Source organism: Gobio gobio (genome assembly GCF_949357685.1).
Source record: "Gobio gobio genome assembly, chromosome: 2".
Taxonomy (NCBI): Eukaryota; Metazoa; Chordata; class Actinopteri; order Cypriniformes; family Gobionidae; genus Gobio; species Gobio gobio.
The window spans coordinates 42,216,521-42,238,978 of NC_137098.1; the positions used below are offsets into that span (position 1 = coordinate 42,216,521).

Genomic DNA, 22,458 nt, shown 5'->3' on the forward strand with positions numbered 1-22,458 from the left:
TCTCTCACAGTGGACATGCACCTACGATGACAATTTCAGTCCACTCCATGATTTCTAAGTGGGAGAACTTGCAAAATAGCAGGGTGTTCAAATACTTATTTTCCTCACTGTATATACACAACAGTTCTTTCTGATTGGCTGAGAGCCTTTTCCAGCCGTGCGATATTCGCATGCTTGTGGGTGTTTTCAAACTGATGGGTGTTTATAAATCAAGCAATGAAAATGATTCCCTTCACCCACCCTAAACCCTACCCCAGAGTCCTGCACGGGTCCGATTTTGAAAACCCGCACCCGCCCGTACCCGCAGTGCTTAAACCCGCATCCGACCCGTTTTCCGACAACAGCACTTAATAAAATCCGCACCCGACCCAACCCGCTTAAAATAGAACCGACACCCGACCTGCATCCGCAATAAAATCAGTTTAGCATATCACATTATAGACACACTTACAAAAATGTTTATTGCAGCATACAGAAGTTATTACACGACCATTAACACAAGGACAACTTCTGCCGGGAGCTTAACGTGGCTTAATGTACTGTTATTAAGAGACCAAACTCAGTAAACATAATACTAATAACGTATAAGTTACTATGTACAAAGCCCAGAATATGAACGCAACGCGTATAATTACACGTTAAACGTTTTCCTACTTAACGTGGCTTAATGTAGGCCTACTAAGACAGTGTTATTAAGAGACCAAACTCAGGAAACATAACACAAATACTGTTCGATAGAACTGCGTGTGCTTGGTTTTGTTACCACAGTTATCTGCGTGCTTCCTCAGCGATGAAGGGCTTCAACTCCTCATGATCCATCTTGACGGCTGCAGTGCATGCAGATAGCGCGGGCGCGGTTGTGATTCTTCTGTGAGGGCACGCGCGCGCCGCGCGGCCACAGATAAACTGATATGGATTTGAAATTATTTTATCAACTTGGAATACAGGCAAGGCATATTTTTGTATATGCATATTTTAAGCAACACATCTACAATATACATGCATATATTGTTTATATATAGGCCTATATTCGTTTGCACGTGACTGTTTAAAAACCGTGTTTAGACCCGTGTTTCTCCCTTGTCCGACCCGACCCGCACCCGTATCCGACACAGTAGGATGTTTTTCACCCGTTTCAGCAATATTCGCCGGTCACCCGTCGGGTACCCGCACCCGTGCAGGACTCTGCCCTACCCACACTGTGACGTGGGCAAATCAAGTAAAGCAGTGGAAAACACCCCTCTTTTTGTTTACTATCCTGCAGAGACCTTGCGATATTCCCCCAGCCGTTTCACCGTTTGTATCACTCCACTTGCGGTGACTGCCATGGCGGTCGAGCAAATCCACCATTTTTTTTTTACAAACAATACTGTTGTTGTGTCACGGAATGTAGTTTTACGAGTTAGGCGTGAATGTAGTTATTTAGACCACAAATATGTGACTCATGTATAAATATAGCGCTGTCATGATTCCAGCCTGTGTTTCCTTGTGAGGACTTTTTGTGTCTTTTTGTAGTATTTATGGATGATTAGTTTTCCCCAGGTGTTGCCTATTAGCCACTCCCCCTTGTTAACCTTAATTGTTTCCCTTTGTGTATATATTCCACAGTGCTTCAGTTGTTGTTTGTCGGTCGTTGTTCTTGCATGTGTGTTCTCTGTAAACCGCTGTTGGTGAGTTATTTTTTTTTTCTTATGTCAAGTCAAGTCTTTGTTTATTTTGCATCTGTTCTTGTTTTGTTTTGGAATAAACTGCACTTGGGTTCACCTTCAAACTTGCCATCAGTGGAATTCGTTACAGAGAACACACATTGACAAACAACAACTTAAGCACTGTGGAATATATAAACAAAGGGAAACAAGGTTAACAAGGGGGAGTGGCTAATAGGCAACACCTGGGGAAAACTAATCATTCATAAAGACTACAAAGAACTACAAAACATGGCACAAGACAGGAAATAATAAAATTCCTTACAAGACAAGGAAACACAGGCTGGAATCATGATAAGCACCTATTTTTCAATTTGTTTAGCCGCTTTCGCAGATGAGAGCTCCAGACCATGAGCGGCACTTCAGCGCTCGTGTACCTGCAGAGAACAGCTTCATTTCGCCCAGTCCTTCGGGAATTTGCTGCTGGCTCGTATGTAGATATTGGTTAAACATGAGATACAATTAATTTGGGGTATATCAAACGGGCGATCTTTGGTCTTATTGATCTATTATTTGCTCCAGAGAAAAATTTGTCTAAAGAAAAAGTTAAGTTTCATAACTTTATATCTATGATATATTTAACTTGAATGCTGTGTTTGACTGAATTGTTTGCTTGTGTTTATTTCTTATTGACTTTTATAATGGCTATTGTTGTTAATTTAAATGTTGTTCAATAAATATTATTTTATATAATATAATATGCCATATTTGGTATTGAGAAACTGTCCGTTAGTGATTGTGTTGTTTTAGCGTTATCATGTGATCCCCTTAACTTTTAAAAGTTAAGGAAAACTATCACTTTCCTCAGCTGACATTCAAACTGATTAAACTTCAATGAAGAGACTCAACTGTTGTATAAACACAATATCACACTCATAGCTGTGCAATATGGCTGTACATTTGTGGTCAGAGTTATTGGCTCCCCTTGTAAATATGATCAAATATGGCTGTAAAAATAAATCTACTTTGTTTATCCTTTTGATCTTTTATTTAAAAAAAAATCACAAAAATATAACCTTTCATTGAAGTAAAATAATTGAAGGTGTGGGGTAAAGCACCTTATGAATATAAATGCTTTTCTCCAAAACACATTGGCCATAATTATTGTCTCCCTTTTATTAAATACTTTTTGCAACCTCCTTTTGCCAAGATAACAGTCTTGTTATATAAGGCCTGATGAGTTTGGAGAACACCTGAAAAGATATCAGAGACCATCCCTCCAAACAGAATCTCTCCAGATCCTTCAGATTCCCAGCTCCATGTTGGTGCTTCTTCAGTTCACCCCACTCAAAGGGTTCAGGTCAGGAAACTGGGATGGTCATGGCAGATGCTTCATTTTGTGCTCAGTGACACATTTGTGTGTTGATTTTGATGTTTTGGATCATTGTCCTGATGGAAGATCCAACCACGGATCATTATAAGATTACTAGCAGAGGCCGCCATGAGACCATGTATCTTAAGAAGATGTCCAGGACCTCCACCAAAAAAATAGGCCCACAAAATTAAAGATCCAGCTGTTCATTTAACTGTGGGCATGGGTTACTTATTATCCATGTTTGCACCAAACCAATCTGGTGGGTTTGCTGCCAAAAAGCTCTTTTTATAGTTGCATCTGACCATAGAACCCAGGTCCCTTTTGAATTTCCAGTCGTGTCTGACAACTGAATATGCTGGAGTTTGTTTCTGAATGAGCAAGAAGGATTTTTCATGAAACCCTCCCAAACAACATGTGGTGATGTAGGGGTTGTTTTATTTTTTTATTTTCTCATTAGGCTTTCTGACCCCAAGAACTAATCTTTGCAATTCTCCATCTGTTATCTTTGGAGAGTCTTTGGCCACTCAAACTTTCCTCCTCGCCGTGCATTAAGACAATATAGATACACATCCTCTACCAGGAAGATACGTAACATCTTTAGTAGGAACTTCTTAATTATTGCCCTGATGGTGGAAAATATGAATTTTCAGTGCTTTAGCAATTTTCCTACAGCCACTTTCTATTTTGTGAAGCTCAAAAATCTTTTGCTGCACATCAGATTAGAACTATATTCTTTGGATTTACTCATTGTGATGAATGATTAAGGGAATTTGGCCTTTGTGTTTCCTCATATTTATACTCCTGTGAAACAAGACTTCATAGCTAGACAATTTCATGTTCCTAGTCACCCTGGTGTGCTAAAAAAAAAAAATATTAATGGGAATATACTTCAGAGATATTTTACTGATAAAAAATTCTAGGGCTGCCAATAATTGTGGCCAACGTGTTTTGGAGAAAAACATTTATTTCATAATGTGATTTTCCCCCGACTCTTCATTCTTTTACTTCAATGAAAGGTTAGGTTTTTGCAATTTTTTTGAATGATAGATCAGAAGGATAAACAATGCAGATTTATTTTTACAGCCATCTTTGATCATATTTACCAGGGGTGCCAATAATTCTGACCACAACTGTAAATAAGCACGATGTGATTTACCTACGGTACGAGGCCTGATATACAGCCTGCCTGATATATCACACTGCCACCCATGTGATATTGCTCATATATATATATATATATTTGGAACTTAGACTTACAGCAAAAGATCATACTTTTTATTTTTACATAATTAATGTTATTGGATAAATCCATATGACACAATAATTTTACAAAATCTAAATTTAAGTTGAAAAGAGAAAAATATCTCCTATGACCCATGTAAGAAAGAGAATCTTATGGATTTTGAATGACGAGTAAATGTTGATGGAATAGGTGAGCAGTTTGCGTGTCTTTATTTGCTTACAGAATACTCCATGCAGGATCAGAGGCTGCCCAAAGTCTTTCTCTGCAGGGGCGGCAGCGACAAACCTGGCAGCCAGAGCAAACCAAAGAGCAAAGGTAATTATCCTGTTATATCTATATATAGTATGTATGTTTTTACAACATCAAAACTTTAGATGCCAATGAAATTTCTCAATTTCAAGATTAAAGACTAATACTAGCATAACCAAAGTAAATAAAAATACCTTATTATTGAATATAAGTAAACAGTCATTGAAGTTATTCAATCAAGAGCCATGAGTGATTTTCTCTTTTTCTTTTGTTGTTTGATTAAAATAAAAGGCATAGACAGCAGCAGGTATATTAGGCTAATGTCACTTTAAGACCTAATGCATGAATTCAATATATTATTGATACACAATGCGATTTTTCTCCAAACTGTTTAATCCAAATGACTAGCAAGGATTGACTATGCAAGATTTCACCAGGCAAGATTTCACTGGTTGTGCGCCATCAGAAAAACTGCCCACATCACACTCCTTTAAAAAATAAACTATACACTAACAACTGCTGTGTCATGTGAAATGGCCTTTAAGCCAAAGAACACTTTGCCTGTCCGCATCCCGCCTGCCAGACACTATTTAATGTGATGTTTTATTACGCATTTATTATGCCTAATCCATTTTGGTGAAATTTGACACTTTTTTTATATCCTGTATTTAAAATTGTATATAAGTGTAGTGCAATATCTCAAGCAAAAAAAAATTCTGTTGGATTAATCTTCATAGGTATCACTAGTGCTATTATATCAGGGATGCCTGACATAAAGACCATATGCAGTTGTTAAAGTTGTTGGATTTTTATTTGATGAAATATCTTGATATGATGAAAGTCTGTGGTTCCCTTTCGAGGGAACTCGCACTGCATCGGGACGACGCTTTGGGGATGCTCCCTTAGCATCAGCGAATCTGAAACCAGAATGCCAACTAGGCCAATCCGATTGGCGTGCGTGATGACGTCATTGTGACGGCATACCCGGAAGTATAAAAGGGGAGCTGGAACGTAATGGCGGTAGTTATTGCTCTTCAGCAAGCGCTATCTGTCAAACTGTCTGTCTATTTACTGTTGTATGTCAGTGAAAGTGTGTGATTGAAATGAAGTGTGAAAAAGTGAGAGAGTTCAAGCAGTGTGTGCATCCTTGCCCTCGCTACATGTCGGGCTCGGATACACACCTGCTGTGTGTGCACTGCCTGGGCGTTCAGCATGCTCGAGCGGCTCTCGAGGGAGCCGCTTGTGAGCATTATGAAAGCTGACGCTCAGAGTGCTCCGCTCTCGGCTGGCCGTGTTCGATGAGGCCGGCCAGCCTCGTGAGCCCCGTGGATCGGTCCCGCATCCGCCGAGGCGGTGCGGCGAGGCTGGTCATGGGGCTCACGGATGGACTGTCAGCGGGACTGGGACTGCTGAGGCATCTTCCCAGTCTTTGTCTGACAGTTCAGATGTTCTCCTTCCCCGTGTGGAAGCCCGCGCTGCGGCTTCTTCCCCCGGGGCGGAGGACCCGATGTGTGAGCGGTCTGATTCTGAGGAATTAGACGTACTCAGCATCGAGGCAGTCAAAGTCATAAGCACTTCTTAAATATGCAAGATTCCATCCTCGCGATTGCTGGAAAAAAAGGCAGCGCGCAGGTTATGGGTCTGCAATTAATGTGAACACACGCGATCGGTGTGCATGAGATACTGGTTGGCTTAACGGACGAGTCCGTATAGTACAATAAAAAATCAGTATTTGTCTGATATGGCTGCATTTAAGTCTGAGGATTTAAATGAGATATGATCTGACTCTGTGGAGTTAGACATTCAGTCATTCAGACCATGTTTCACTGTATTGTGTGACACTGTTTGGCTTTTTTCTCGAGGGATGAAAGCCAATTGTATTATGACGGGAACCACGTTGCTGAGGCAACGCGGGGTCTATGAGTCCGTATAAATACAAATAAAACAGTGTCGTCTGATTAATTACGGCTACATTTAATTCTAAGGAATTAAATTAAATATAATCTAACTTTGAGGAGTTAGATATTCAGCCTATCATTCAGACTATGTTCACCTTATTGTGGCTGCATTTAATTCTAAGGAATTAAATTAAAATATTATCTGACTTTGAGGAGTTAGATATATTTTTTATTCAGCCTATTATTCAGATCAGGTTGCACGGGTTTGGTGATTATGATGGCATTTAATTCCGAGGAATTGAGTGTCATGTTATCCGACTTTGATAAGTTGGATACTTTAATTCTGTCACCCAGGCGTGTTTAACTTGTGAACTGGATATTCATCTAAGATGGAGCCCTCCTGAAGTTGATGTCGTTCTCGCCGCCTTGTGGCCTGCGGGACACATCAGTTTCAGGCAATTGCTAATCGCAGTGTCCGCTCTAGGGTTGTGGCCCTGTTGAGCTGCTCCCTTAGATGAGGCCCCTGCTGGCCAGCCCCCTCTCCCGGGTAGGAGCGATCGAGGTCGCCTCCCCTGTGGAGTTTTCGGGAATCGACGTTGTGTTCCCGCCGTCTAGTACGCTTCGGGCCACATCGTTTCCCCGCGCACGCGTGCTGCACCAGCCGCCTCTAGCAAGACTTGCGGTGGTTCAGCAAACGCGTACGCACACCGAAAATCTTCCTCGATTTCGCCCTGCCGGTTAGCCGCTTCAGGGGGTCGGGGAGGAGGCTCGGTTGACACCCGAGACCGGCCTCGAGAGGCTGGTTCCCTTAGCAGATTATCTCGGCGCATGGTTATGCCTCCGAATATATCAGCTTGGGGCCTGCGACTGTAGAAAGGGGCATACAGACTGCAGTCCGATTACCTTCCCCTGAAGTTCAGTGGGGTGGTCTGGACGGCAGTGGTCCCTGGGCAGGTTCGGGTAATGGAACAGGAAGTTCACTCCCTGCTGGTAGGGAGGCCACAGAATGTGCTCCTCCGCCAGACAGGGAGTCCGGGTTCTACAGCCGGTACTTCACAGTTCCTAAGAGGGATGGCCAGTTGCATCCAACTTTGGACCTGAGGTACTTGAATCGTTCTCTGAGGAGATTCAGATTCAAGATGCTTAGCAATTCCTCCATTGTGATTCAGATCCAGTCTGAGGACTGGTCTGTCACGATGGGTCTGAAGAGGACGCATACTTCCCTGTATCCATCCTTCTGTGTCACAGGAAGTTCCTGAGGTTCGCTTTTTGGGGCAAAGCGTACCAATATCGGGTTCTTCCAGGCGGCCTAGCCCTTTGAGACTCTACACACAGTAGCGTGTTGTCGCCTTCTCAGAGAACTGTGTTCCTGGGAGTCGTATGGGATTCTCTACGTTGTGGGCACAATTGTCTCCCGAACGTATCGAGTCCATACGGGCGGTGGTCTCTAAAAAGAAGCTAGGCCACAGCATCACTGTGAAGCAGTTTAAGGCTGCTGGGGCTCATTGCGGCTGCGTCCAACAGAATATCTCTTGGCCTGCTGCATGAGACCCTTACAGTGGTAGCTGGAAATCAAGGGGTTTTCCTCGGGGGGGAAAACCATTCTGTATGATCAGGGTAACGCGCAGATGCCTTCGTTCCCTAGTCATATGGAAGAAACCTTGGTTTCTGTCCCAGGGGCCAGTGTTGGGAGCGTTCTGTTGCCGGTAATCCGTTTCAACAGGCACCTCCCTCACTGGCTGGGACGTGGTTATGGGAAGTAAACCAGGTGGCTTTCCTTGAGGGGAAATCCATTCTGTATGATCAGGGTAACGCGCAGATGCCTTCGTTCCCTAGTCATATGGAAGAAACCTTGGTTTCTGTCCCAAGGGCCAGTGTTGGGAGCGTTCTGTTGCCGGGAATCCGTTTCAACAGACGCCTCCCTCACTGGCTGTGACGTGGTCATGGCGGCCGCTTTGCGAGAGGTCTGTGGGAGACCAGGCATTTCTCCTGGCACATCTACTGCCTGGAAATGCTGGAGGTCTACAAAGCTCTGAGGAGCTTTTTCCCGGACCTCCGCGGCCACCATGTACTGATACGGAGGTAAACCAGGTGGCTTTCCTTGAGGGGAAATCCATTCTGTATGATCAGGGTAACGCGCAGTGGCCTTCGTTCCCTAGTCATATGGAAGAAACCTTGGTTTCTGTCCCAAGGGCCAGTGTTGGGAGCGTCCTGTTGCCGGAAATCCGTTTCAACAGACGCCTCCCTCACTGGTTGGGGCACGGCAGGGGGGTTTGAGGTTGCGCCCTCTTTGCAGACTGGCGCATCACATCCTCCTGTGGTCCCAAGGGAAACTGTTGTCCATCAGGGCAATGTATGTCCCGGGGGTCCAAAATCAGGGAGCAGACATCCTGTCGAGGCAGGGGCTGAGGCCCGGGGAGTGGCGACTCCACCCAGAGGTGGTGGAGGCCATATGCAAGAGGTTCGGCCCAGTGGAAGTGGATCTGTTTGCGTCTCGAGAGACGTCCCACTGTCCACTGTGGTTTTCCCTCACGCATCCAGCTCCACACCTCGGCGCGCCTGGAGCGCATGCTTCAGAGCAATTACTACCGCCATTACGTTCCAGCTCCCCTTTTATACTTCCGGGTATGCCGTCACAATGACGTCATCACGCACGGCAATCGGATTGGCCTAGTTGGCATTCTGGTTTCAGATTCGCTGATGCTAAGGGAGCATCCCCAAAGCGTCGTCCCGATGCAGTGCTCGTTCCCCTTCTCAGGGAACAAGGGTTATATACATAACCCGAGCAGTTTTTTAAAAACTGCTTGTTTGAAAGAAATGTTTTTTGTTAACTAAAAAAAAGGAAAAAAGAAAACAGTCATTCTTTAGACATCCTTTAAAGGGGTCATGACATGATAAATCAAATTTGCCTCTATCTTTTGACATAAAAGAGGTCTTTGTACCATTAAAACATCCTGCAAGTTTCAGAGCTTAAAACATCCTCCTCCTTATAAACAAAGCATTTATTTAATCAACCTCCAAAAACGTCTCGTCTTGATATTGCGGGATCTCTGACACCACACAGGAAAAACATTTGCATATGACTGCCTCCAGAGCAAGACATCGATGAATAGTTAAACATAATTGCACCATAGGCCCTGCCCATTTTCATTCAGTCGCTTAAAGGGTTAGTTCACCCAAAAATGTAACTACTGTCATTAATTGCTCACCCTCATGTTGTTCCAAACCCGCAAGACCTTCGTTCATCTTCGGAACACAAATGAAGATATTTTTGATGAAATCCGGGAGCTCTCTGACTCCTCCATAGACAGCTATTTAATTAACACTTTCAAGGCCCAGACAGGTAGTAAAAACATCATTCAAATAATCCATGTGACTCCAGTTGTCAGAATACTTTTTGTGCGCAAAAAACAAACCAAAAATTTTCAAATGTTGAAAATAATTAAATTTTTCTGCATATATATTTCGTTTTTTTTATGTGCAAAAAACTTTATTAACATTATAAGTAAACCTCAAGAAAAATTAAAGTAATAAAAAAAAACCCATGTCAGGATCTCTTTAAGGAAGTAGTGTTCCTGATGTTTTTCATTCTTCTAGATCCATGCTCTATTATCTTAACATGAACTGGATATGCCATAATAAGCTTTGCTGAACACTGCATGACTCGCTTTGGAGTCTCTCTCTCTGTCTCTCTCTCTCTCTCTCTCTCTCACTCACTCTCACTGGCTCTAATGTCATTTGCTGCTGTTTTGCCTTCATTTTCAAGTTTGTCCTAAATTCTGTCCTGATGGATCATGTAAAATCCTCACCAAGCATGTCATTTCTGCAAGAATACACACAAATGTCTCAGAGTTGTTATGGTGAAATGGCATCCATGTACAAATCTGAGATTTTGCTTAATCCCACATGTAGAAACACATATACTCTCTCTCTCTCTCTCTCTCTCTCTCTCTCTCTCTCTCTCTCTCTCTCTCTCTCTCTCTCTCTCTCTCTCTCTCTCTCTCTCTCTCTCTCTCTCTCTCTCTCTCTCTCTCTCTCTCTCTCTCTCTCTCTCTCTCTCTCTCTCTCTCTCTCTTTCTTTCTCTCTTTCTTTCTCTCTTTCTTTCTCTCTCTCTCTCTCTCTCTCTCTCTCTCTCTCTCTCTGTTATACACATGCAAACACACACACACACACACACACACACACACACACTGTTTACTGTCTATCTTCCTATCGTGACTCTTATTCAGGGTTAGGCCTGCAGCCTGGCAGCAGGAGCAAGTCTGAGTTTTATTATACACTAAATGGCAGCTCGGTCGATCACCCTGCCCAGTCCAAAGCCAAAAGCACATGGTACATAGATGAAGGTAATCAATAATCAATACAAATGGAAGACTGCGGAACTCTAATGATAAACATCTTAACAGCAAGGTGCCATCCTGCAGATATCTAGCCTAAAATTAGAACACACTTAACTTTAGGTTCCTTTAATAATCTTGTCATGAATAAGTCATCACATGTTAATCAATGCCTTTGAATACATCAACTGTGATTTTAAAAGCAACTTGCTGCTGAGATCTTTTATTGGGAGTCTGGTTCACTGTGACATGAGTGGCATGCGACTTCATAGCATGACATCATTGATCAGAATATGAACATCTCCGGTGTTATCGTGAATGTTCTGTACACGCATTTGTGTTTGCATTTCAAATTCAGAATTCAACTAAAATTTGCTATACGGCAATACAAAAATAATTAATTAAAAAAATTAAATTAGATTAATTATTATTTTTTTTATTTTTTTTAGAAAACTGAATTAATTTGTAAGTTGCAGTATACATAAAATGTTTAATATTTGTGACTAGTTTTACGTTTGTATGATTTGTGAAAGCCTTTTATATTTGGTATTGCTGGTACACTCAAGCCATATCTCCACTCATCCGTTGTGTAATTGTGTTTGATCGTATGTGTGTGAATGTGTATTTGGTGCTAAACATATTGGGAAACTGTATTCCTTATAACATTGCTTTCATCTGTGTTACTATTTCATATTTCATGTCACACTATACTAACATGCACTATTGGAGGAGGTTGCAAGGGTGGTCTGTGATTGGTTATGGGGTTTATATTGTGTTTGGGGCCTGTACTTCTTTTGTTCTCATTCACCAGGCTGTCTGTTCATCACATTTCTTATGCTTGATTCCTATGGTGACACTTTCCTGTAGCCCATAACAATGTTTACCAATATCTTCATATTTTATGTGTTGGTATGTGCTTCAGTGAGGAGGAAATAACCAGCACTGATCAGCTCTGAGAGGACATCATATTTTGGCTATGTTTTAGTATACACTACACTGCTGTTCAAAAGTTTGGGTCAGGAAGATTTTTTCAAAACAAAATTCATACTTTTTATTCTTCATCCTTTTATTCATACTTTTAAAATCATGCATTAAATTGATCAAAAGTGACAGTAAAGATATCTGACTGTCAATGAGACACAAGCTCTCCATTTAAATGAAACATTTCTTATTATCATTAAAGGGTTAGTTCACCCAAAAATGAAAATTCTGTCATTAATTACTTACCCTCATGTCGTTCGACACCTGTAAGACCTCCGTTCGTCTTCGGAACACAAATTAAGATATTTTAGTTGAAATCTGATGGCTCTGAAAGGCCTCCATTGGCACAATGGCACGGTACACTCTCAAGACCCTTAAAAGGTACTAAAGACGTCGTTACAAAGTCCATCTCACTACAGTGGTTCTAAAATAACTTTATGAATCGGCGAGAATAGTTTTTGTGCGCAAAAAAACTCTAAATAACGACTTATATAGTAATGACGATTTCAAACCACGGCCTCATGAAGCTTCGAAGCGTTATGAATCAGTGAGTCGAATGAGCAGTTTGGATCGCCAAATTTCAGCAGTTTGGCGGTTTGACACGCGATCCGAATCATGATTCGACTCACTGATTCATAACGCTTCGAAGCTTCATGAGGCCGTGTTTTGAAATCGTCATCACTATATAAGTCGTTATTTAGGGTTTTTTTGCGCACAAAAACTATTCTCGCCGATTCATAAAGTTATTGTAGAACCACTGTTGTGAGATGGACTTTGTAACGACGTCTTTAGTACCTTTTAAGGGTCTTGAGAGTGAACCGTGCATTGTGCCAATGGAGGCCTTTCAGAGCCATCAGATTTCAACTAAAATATCTTCATTTGTGTTCCGAAGATGAACGGAGGTCTTACGGGTGTCGAACGACATGAGGGTAAGTAATTAATGACAGAATTTTCATTTTTGGGTGAACTAACCCTTTAATGTTGAAAACATCATACAAATTTTTTTTCATATAACTGTTACTATTTACTGTAGTTTTGATCAAATAAATGCAGTTTTAGTGAGCATAAGAGACTTTTTACAAAAATATTACCGACCTTAAACTTTTGAATGAACCAAAGACCAGTGTATAAATGTAAATCTTCTCAATTAAAGATGACTGTTTCATTTAAGCCATTTAAACCGTTTATTATAATTACCTGTCATCATCAATTACCTATCATAACATTAGCTGTGATGTCATTTGATGGTTTATATTGATTGATCAGTTTCTGGTCCTTCACACTGATGCATCTTCTGGTTATTATGACCTCTTGGTACAACCTCTCATTTCTTTGGCTTTGTTTCATGACAGTCGGTGAGGACCCGGCCAAATCCCTCACGGACATGCCCCCAGACTTCAACCCAAGCTCGTCCCCCTCTCGAGCTCCACCCACAACCACTTCGCTGTCCAATGATAACAAGTTCCACTCCCTGCCCTTCAGCTTGAGTCGCAAAGTTGGCTCCAATGGGAGCATGAGCCACGGCCCACTCTCCCTGTCTGCTGGCTCTGTGATGGGGGAGCAGCAGGAGGTCTTGCCACCTGCTACCACGCCTGTCCAGAGGCCTCCATCACCACCACAGGGCCAGCCAGGGTTAGAGGTCGGGTCAATGGTGGAGGTCAAAGAGAACCCACCGCTGTGTGGGGTCATCCGTTGGGTTGGCCTACCTCCAGGACTACAAGAGCCACTAGCTGGTCTAGAGCTGGTCAGTAGATTCATGTGTGTTTCTGTACTGTAACTATAGTATTAGTTTTCAACATATATGTTTTCAACATAACATGATAAAAATAAGAAATGTTTCTTAAGCACCAAATCAGCATATTAGAATGATTTCTGAAGGATCATGTGACACTGAAGACTGGAGTAATGATGCTGAAAATTCAGCTTTGCCATCACAGGAATTAATTACAATAAATTATATATATATTTAAATATTTTAAATTATTGTATTAATATATATATTTTTTTAATCAAATGAGAACAGTCTTGGTGAGCATAAGAGACTTATTTCCAAAACACAAAAAAATCTTACCAACCCCAAACTGTTGAAAGGTCTATATTAGTGCTATATTTGCTATTTTCTAAACTATTTGTTTCTTATTTGTGTTTAGGAGGAGGAGTGTGTGGGCTGCACTGATGGCACATTTAAAGGGATTCGTTATTTCACGTGTCCACCAAAGAAAGCTCTGTTTGTCAAACTGAAGTGTTGCAGGCCAGACTCACGTTTCCCTTCCTTACATCATTCACCCAACCCCATAGAACGATGCAACTCCATAGGTAATAAACACTTGATGTGTCAGTACCTATGGGTATGATAAGCCTACAGTAATGTTTACATGACGTGTGTTTTAGTCATTTAGCAGATGCTTTTATCCAAAGCGACTTACAAATGAGAACAATAAAAGCAATCAAACCAACAATAGGGCAACAATATGTCAGTGCTGTGACAAGTCCCAGTTAGTCTAGCACAGTACATGTAGTATATTTTAAATAAAGAATGAATAGATATTCAAAATAGTATAGTAAGTGTTAGTATTTATGGGTCAAGTTTTGCTGAAATAGATGCGTCTTTAGCCGTTTTTTGAAATTGGCTACAGCAGCTCAGGTTGAGTTAGGCAGGTCATTCCACCAGCAGAAAAAAGTCCAGGTAAAGGTCAGTGAAAGTGATTTTTTGCCTTTTTGGGAAAATGACGGCATTCACTTGCAGAACGCAATCTTCTGGAGGGCACACAAGTCCTGAGTTTAGGTATGGGAGTGCAGAGCCAGTGGTCGTTTTGTAGGCAAACATCAGTTCCTTGAATTTGATGCGAGCAGCAATTGGCATCCAGTGCAAGTTTATGAGGAGAGGTGTGACGTGCGCTCTCTTTGGCTCGTTAAAAACCACTCTTGCTGCCGCATTCTGGATCAGTTGCAGAGGCTTGACAGTACATGCTGGAGGGCCTGCCAAGAGAGAATTACAATAGTCCAGTCTGGATAAAGCAAGAGCTTGAACAAGGAGTTGTGTAGCATACTCTGATGGGAAGGGCCTGATCTAGAGCAGACATTGCAGTTACATTAACTCATTAAAGGGCCAGGTATAGTTTTCCAGTATTTCTAGTACACAATTGAGAGTGCAAGTTCTTAAAAGTATACTCTGTTGACCCTGAACACGGATAGATGCATTCGGCATGTGCACACTACCTAGTGGACCTAGTGGAGCTAAAATAACTTGCTGATGATTAAATTAAAATTGCGTTATAAAGATTTTGAGCCAAATACAGGCAAGGGAAATGTACTTTTGGCTTAACAATAAATGAACCAGCATTCCAGAGGGTTTAAAAATGTGAAACGTGTATTTTTGTTAAAGAAATTTTTATTTTTTTATCTGAAAGTTGGAATACTTTTCAAAGTGAATTAGTTTTCAGGTTATGTGTTACAGACGTGTGGATGAAGTTTGCATTGTAGTTTACAGTGCTGTACTGATAGTTGTATCACATCCTTTTCTCGTTTTTGTGAATCATGCGTAAGCTTACGTCACTATAACAAAACCGTTAGAATAAAACTTTGCACAGACAAGAGTAGGAAGTGATTCTGTCACACTAAGATTGTTACCATGCACAATAAATAAGTTTTGTGACTATACTTTGAAAATAGCATGTGTTTTTATATTGTATATTTTTGTAAACTGAAGGTTGAATTTGACTTTTTGTGGTATCTGTAGTAATTAACATTATGCCACAAATGCTGTCAGTAAAGCTTAAATGTATTGATGTCAGAACCCGTTTTTTAAAATCTCAGAGCATTGAAGCTTATATTGTACTTGATTGATATGACTCATCAGTATGTTTTGCTGCAGCTTTTGGGGGTTATCTGAGTGAAGTAGTTAATGAGAACACTCCTCCTCGGACGGAGAATGATGGTTTGGAGGTGATGGTGGGGAAGAAGAAAGGAATTCAAGGACATTATAACTCCTGCTATCTGGACTCTACTCTGTTCTGGTGAGCACACACACACACACACACACACACACACATGTTGGTACTCCAATCATTATGAGGACATTCCATAGGCGTAATGTTTTTTTATACTGAGATAATAGCCACGTTTCCACTGTCGGGCAAAAAGCAGACATGCTTGTGCGTGCCAGTCGCGTTTCCACTGTCAGTTCTGGGGCTTGATCGGGCCTTGTCTGGGCTTCCTCTGGGTTTTTTGGCTCTGCGAATACCGTTTTGAATTACAAGGACATCGGCATGTCCTCATGTAGGGGCCGTGGTCTGAAACCTGAATACACACTACAATATAAGGATGGTCCTCATAATGTAGGTCAAACCAGTACACACACACTCGTGCACACACACACACACACACACACACACACACACACACACACACACACACACACACACACACACACACACACACACACACACACACACACACACACACACACACACACAAATACACACTGACTCACACACGTTTAATTTCTCCATGATATGTACACAGAGAGTTAAAAGTTTATTTCTTTACTCATTACGTATTACATTTGTTTGACATTAGTGCAATGGATAGAAGATGCTTAACAGATTATAAACTGTTTATATTTAATGTTACATTCATAAATATGTATTCTTCTGTCTCTCTCTGTATGTCAGTCTATTCTCTTTTAGTTCTGTGTTGGATACAGTACTCCTAAGGCCAAGATCCAAGACTGATGTAGAATATTACAAAGAGACTCAAGAGTTACTGCGCACAGAAATAGTCAACCCTCTACGAATGTGAGTGAAATACAGTTTATTACCACACATTATTTGGCTGCTTCATCTCTATTAGCCAATATAACATTCTACATAATCATCCAGGTATTCTTCACTTATTCTCTGTGACAGATCTGGTTATAAACTTTTATTAATCTGTCTGTGTGTATTTGTTAGACATGGCTACGTGTGCGCCACTAAAATCATGAAACTTAGGAGGATATTGGAGAAAGTGGAGGCGGCGTCAGGATTCACATCAGAAGAGAAGGGTGAGAAAAGTCTCACTGTAGTTCATGTCACACTGTAGAAGAAGAAATGTATTGACACTGCCCTCTGTAGGTGCAAACAGAAACTGATTACATTTTTATTCAGCTGAGTTATTTTCATTTTGAGCATCTGCAATATTGAGGAACAACACAAATAGAGAATTCCTTTTTAGAGGTGCATCAACATGATTTTTCCAGGAAATGTTGATACTACATTGTATTGGTTGGAAAACAGTACTTTATACTATGAAATATGAAGAAATAATGTTGTCAGCTACACAATATGACTGCAAAACTATATCAGACTTGTCATAATATTGTTATATGAGCTCTTGTTCTTAGATGTTAAAATGTAAAAGAAATCCCTTCAGAAGCTGTTATTATTATACCAAGTGGTTTGGGAATGGATTTTTTCCCATTTACTTTTATGATGAGTACATCCTGTTGTTTTAGGGGACATTGTGCTCCCATACTGAAACACAGGTGGCACCTGTTATGTCCACTTTGTGAAAACTCTTTATCATTGAAGCATGTTTTATTATATTGTGCTGGTTTTAACTCTGTGAGAACCTTTTATTCAGTTAACTCTTTTGAAGACATTTTAACAGTTAAACCAAATATAGTTTTAGAGTTTTTTGCAAATATAAATAGTAAAAACCTGATATAGTATTACCATAACATTTTCTCACCATGAACATAGCCACAGAAGCTGGCATGGTGTTAAAAACTTGTCCACTTTGTGATTTTATAAAGCACACAGCCTTGTTATGACACGCAGAACATTCAATTCTTTGTATAAGCAGAGTAAAATGTTACAGATAATGTCATTAATTGTAAGAATGCAAATTTTTTGTTTTCAAAACCTAATTGTTCATCAAAACACAGACACTATATTGATCAAGACTAGAGCACCAAAAATGTATTCAATGTTTAAATTATGGCACTCAAAATGATAAAAATATGGGGCCCACTTTATATACTTCAGTAGTCTTCAACTACTATGTAATAACATTTCATCATTCGATATAATGCACTTATAGTGTAAATACATGTTTTTACATTGTACTTATGTTTAAAAAATACCTGCATGTAATTCAATCTGTAAGTAATTTCTGTTACTACATCTATAATTACACTGTTCACCCGACTCCTACCCCTTAACCCACCCTACAACCTACCCATACCTTGAAACCTGTCCCTGACTTTACCTGTATCCCACCTCAATAGCAGCAAGTGTTTTGTAACAGCATTTTTATTTATTTATGCAAGTACAGTAGTTAAAGAATCCTAATATTAAACCATTTGTATGGTGTGAATTGTAACATGTTATTCTCTCTCTGTTTAGATCCTGAGGAGTTCCTGAACATCCTGTTTCATCACATCCTCAGAGTCGACCCTCTTCTCAAACTTCGGTGCGCCTCACACACCCTTCAAATCAAATCCATGCTAGAATCAGCATATTTGGGAACTGCACTAGTATTACAAAGTGGTGTTTTCCTCTTTGATCTTATTCAGGTCTGCAGGGCAGAAGGTTCAGGACTGTTACTTTTATCAAATCTTTATGGACAAGAAAGATAAAGTTCTGGTGCCAACCAGCCAGCAACTTCTGGAGTGGTCCTTCATCAACAGTGATCTTAAATTTGCAGAGGTATGTACACAAGGCATGCTCTATATCTTTGTTAACCAGAGGCCAATTATACTTCCTTGTTTTATTGTTCTGTACAATATTTTTTACTGTAAAATATTTTTTTCTAAAAACATAAATACAACTCTAATATACATTTTTTAAAAGTTTGAGGTCTGTAAAATCTGTAAAATGTTTTTAAAGAAATTTCTTAGGCTCACAAATGATGCATTTATTAGATCAAAAATACAGTAAAAAATAATATTGTGAAATATTTTGTAATTTAAAACTGTTTTCTATTTGTAATTTAAAACTGTTTTCTATTTGAATATATTTTAAAGTGGAATTTATTCCTGTGATGGTAAAGTAGCGTCTTCCAGTCTTCAGTGTCACATGATCCTTTACAAAGCAACCTAACGTGCTGATTTGGTGCAAAAAATGTCTTAGAAATTTTGAACCATGAACTTTCTATTCATCTTTGATAAATATAAAGCTCAAAAGAATGGCATTTATTTGAAATGGAAATTGTTTGTAACATTTATACATGTCTTTATTGTTACTTTTGATCAATTTAATACATCCTTGCTAAATAAAAATTATTTTCTTTAAAAATCTTACCCCAAACTTTTGAATGGTAATGTAGTAATTTTAATGTATTTACAATCATTTCAGTTATTTGTTTAATTCTACTTACTTGTTAAATCAATTTGAGGTACTATTTCTGAACTTTTACATTTATACTGCACATGATATTACTACTACTACTACTACTACTATTACTATTATTTTATAAATTAGATGTTGAAATTATCCAAATAAGCACATAGAACAAACACAAAATGAAAAGTAGAGAATTTACACATTCAAATATTGTTGGATAGTGTTGTGTAAGGATAAATGAAGGGGACTGTCATGTTCTTGTGTGTTTGTTTCTGTCCAGGCCCCTTCTTGCCTTATAATTCAGATGCCTCGCTTTGGGAAGGACTTTAAGATGTTTAATAAGATCTTCCCTTCTTTGGAGCTTGACATCACAGATCTATTAGATGACAGTGAGTCAGTTGGATTCGTGCAGTTGTTTGAATAAAATTCCACATACCAAAGTAATGAATCTGTGTTTGAGATAAAGAACACATTTTATTGCAATATGCATCATTCAAGCTGTGCTCTGTTTTCAGTGTTTAAAGGGAAATGGTATAACAAATTTTTTTGTCAGCCCCTAGAGAATGTCGAATCTGTGGTGGTTTAGCTTTTTACGAGTGCAGAGAGTGCTACGAAGATTGTGACATCACACCAGGAAAGATCAAGCAGTTCTGTGAAAAGTGCAATACACAGGTAGGACACACGGACATATGCAAATTTAAGCACAAATGTGCTCTTCTAGCTTTATGAAAATTCAATTATCTTGTCTGCAGTACCTTACATATCCACTAGATGGAGGCTTTTCCAAATAAATCACTGTTCAAATGCATTTACCCTAGTGTAGACAACTATAACAGTTCCTTACAGTGGTTAAATATACATTAATCTGCATATTTTTCCGAATATTTGACACTGAGTATGTGTTCACTTCCTGGACCTTTAGGTACATCTGCACCCACGGCGCAAGTCTCATCGGTATGTAAAGTTATCTGTCCCTAAAGAGCTTCAGGAGTCAGTGTGGAGACAGGGATCTTACCCTCACCAGCAGATGGAGTTGTTTGCTGTGCTCTGCATTGAGACGAGCCACTATGTCGCCTTTGTCAAATACGGATCCGCAGACTCTGCCTGGCTGTTCTTCGATAGTATGGCTGACCGCGACGGTACAGATTACTTTTTTGTGTTATTGTTTTTTAATCGTATATGATTTAAATTGAACTTTCGCTCACTTGTGAGTCACAATAATAAATTGACGCACCATTCTTTTATTGAATTTACTATCGTTTTTCTAACTTATTTTCTCTGTTTTTGGTGGCAGGTGGTCAGAACGGGTTTAACATCCCACAGGTGTCCCCGTGCCCAGAAGTGGGGGCCTACCTGAAGATGACCCCAGAGGAACTCCACGCGCTGGACCCCAAGAACATCCAGGGCTATGCACGCAGACTTCTCTGTGACGCCTATATGTGCATGTACCAGAGTCCTTCCATGAGCCTCTATAAATAGAGAGGGGGAAATAAAGAAGGACGGAAAGGTAGGAAAGAGAATGGCCGAGAAGGAGAGAGATGATGGAACGAGGGAACAGAGAAAGGGGGCTGTGGTGAAGAGAGAACGAGGAAGAAAAAAAAGAAGAAAAGTGCACAGCAAGACGCACTCAAGATTGAATATCCCATGTCCAGTTGCCTCATCCTCTCTTCTGCATCTCTCTGTACATACCGCAGAGTAAATATGGCCATAAGAGCGAAGGCGAGATCAAGAGAACGAACGGAAAAGCCTATTTGCACTGTGTGAGAGCGTATGTGTTTGTGTGTGTTTGTTGAAGTGTTGTTGTTGTTTTCTCTGATTTGTGCCGTCTTTGACTGAGCTCCAACTCTTGAGTGTGCGAAGTGGCGTTTTTGCTATTTGAACACGGAGAGAACCCACTATCTTTCCATATCGCAGACACTCACTCACCTGACGGCTTAACATTCGCCACCTTTCGCCAGAACTGACCCCTCCAAACGGCAACATACTCTACCCCTGTAAATGAAGCCTTGGATGAATGACCAAAACGAGGCGTTTCCCTTCTGTCTGAATGCCTCCACTCATCACGACCCATCTTAATGCACTGCAGCATCCAGCATTAATTATAGTTGAGACGGACCGTGTGTAGCCCCATGTTTTTGCCTTTATATTTTGCTGTGAAGTCTTTGTCAGGTGTGTTCACATACAGCATAGCCCTCGACTGCCATGCACTGGTCCGACGAATGAGATGATTAAGCACACAATTTTTTTTGGACATGAAGAATAATGTAATTGAGCTTTTCCTTGTTGAATTAGGACTTATTTCATTTTATTATAATTAGTTTTTTTTTATAAATATAGATATTATGTTATTTTAAATATCACAAGAATTAATAGCAGCTCCCCAGGCCATGCTCTCGAAGTGAAACAAATATCAGTAAATTACTTCTTACAGATGCAAGTCAATTTTTGAAAGTATTATGATAACATTATGATATTCAAAAAGTTATAGTTTTGCAGTTAAGGACATGCTCATGTTATAAAGAGCTGATTCAAGTTCCTGTTTGTATATGACATGCTCTGGTTGAGTGTTCACTGCTGAGGTTGAATGGGCAAGAGCTGTCTCACGCTATACTGCAGCACTGTTGGCTAATTTGCAGTAACACTGTTCATCGAGATACTGGTTTGATGTACCATGCACACTTTACCTATAGGTTACTGGATTGTTTACACAGCCTGGTTATAACTGAAGAGCTATGAAAAGAAACATGCATTGGGATTGTTTTTTAATCTCTGCTAATGTAACCGTACACTATGGGAGAGATTTTCTCCGGCTGTAACGGGAGAAAGGATGACGACTAGTGTACTTGTGTAAAATGAAGCCAGGTGGACTTTATTATCTCTGTGCTGTTCTCTTAAATGTTAACTAAATTAAAATGCCATTTTGAAAACAGCTTTTGTGGTAATGGCTGCACTGCTTTTGATTTGCTCATTTGGGATTATGTTTGGTAAAATGTGTGAAAAAACAAAAATAGAAGTGAAGACAAGCAAGAGGATGGAGTGCAGTTTGTGTGTGTATGTGAAGTGAATATTTACCTTGAAAAGTTGACAGATGTGCCACCAAGCTGTGAGAATCTCTGTCTTCGCAAGTCACCGAGATGTGTGCAGCATTTGTGCTTTGATGCCAGCAGTGTTTTCATCTGCCACGTGTGTGAGAGTGTTTGTAGACTGTCTTCAGCAGGCAGACGAGCGTGATGTGTTTGGATGTCCATTGCCTTCAGTGTTGTCATAAGTCTGTGAGTGTTTGTGTGGGGATTTCTACTGCCAGCGGTGCTGCTGCTTTCACCTGTCACCTGTGTGGATCTCATTAACATGGTGTCACGACCGGGGCATGATGTGGTCTCGGATGCAAACACACCAACGCTGG

At 40.3% G+C, this 22,458-nt stretch overlaps 1 protein-coding gene across 2 annotated transcripts in view; it reads left to right on the top strand.

Annotated features, from left to right (window-relative positions):
* cyld (cylindromatosis (turban tumor syndrome)) overlaps nucleotides 1–21,978 on the top strand; it is a 41,283-nt gene extending 19,305 nt beyond the window's left edge. Inside the window, exons 5-17 of one of the 2 annotated variants that reach the window (XM_079804790.1) lie at nucleotides 4,487–4,579; nucleotides 10,642–10,758; nucleotides 13,083–13,474; nucleotides 13,881–14,046; nucleotides 15,605–15,746; nucleotides 16,404–16,526; nucleotides 16,683–16,774; nucleotides 18,117–18,183; nucleotides 18,287–18,419; nucleotides 19,336–19,444; nucleotides 19,609–19,727; nucleotides 19,978–20,194; nucleotides 20,350–21,978. In XM_079804790.1, the coding sequence (XP_079660916.1) occupies nucleotides 4,487–4,579; nucleotides 10,642–10,758; nucleotides 13,083–13,474; nucleotides 13,881–14,046; nucleotides 15,605–15,746; nucleotides 16,404–16,526; nucleotides 16,683–16,774; nucleotides 18,117–18,183; nucleotides 18,287–18,419; nucleotides 19,336–19,444; nucleotides 19,609–19,727; nucleotides 19,978–20,194; nucleotides 20,350–20,534 (1,955 nt within the window). In that variant the 3' untranslated portion in view covers nucleotides 20,535–21,978. The remainder of the gene's footprint in view (nucleotides 1–4,486; nucleotides 4,580–10,641; nucleotides 10,759–13,082; nucleotides 13,475–13,880; nucleotides 14,047–15,604; nucleotides 15,747–16,403; nucleotides 16,527–16,682; nucleotides 16,775–18,116; nucleotides 18,184–18,286; nucleotides 18,420–19,335; nucleotides 19,445–19,608; nucleotides 19,728–19,977; nucleotides 20,195–20,349) is intronic. The other variant, XM_079804791.1, reaches the window with a different exon arrangement.
* Nucleotides 21,979–22,458: the final 480 nt, after the last annotated feature.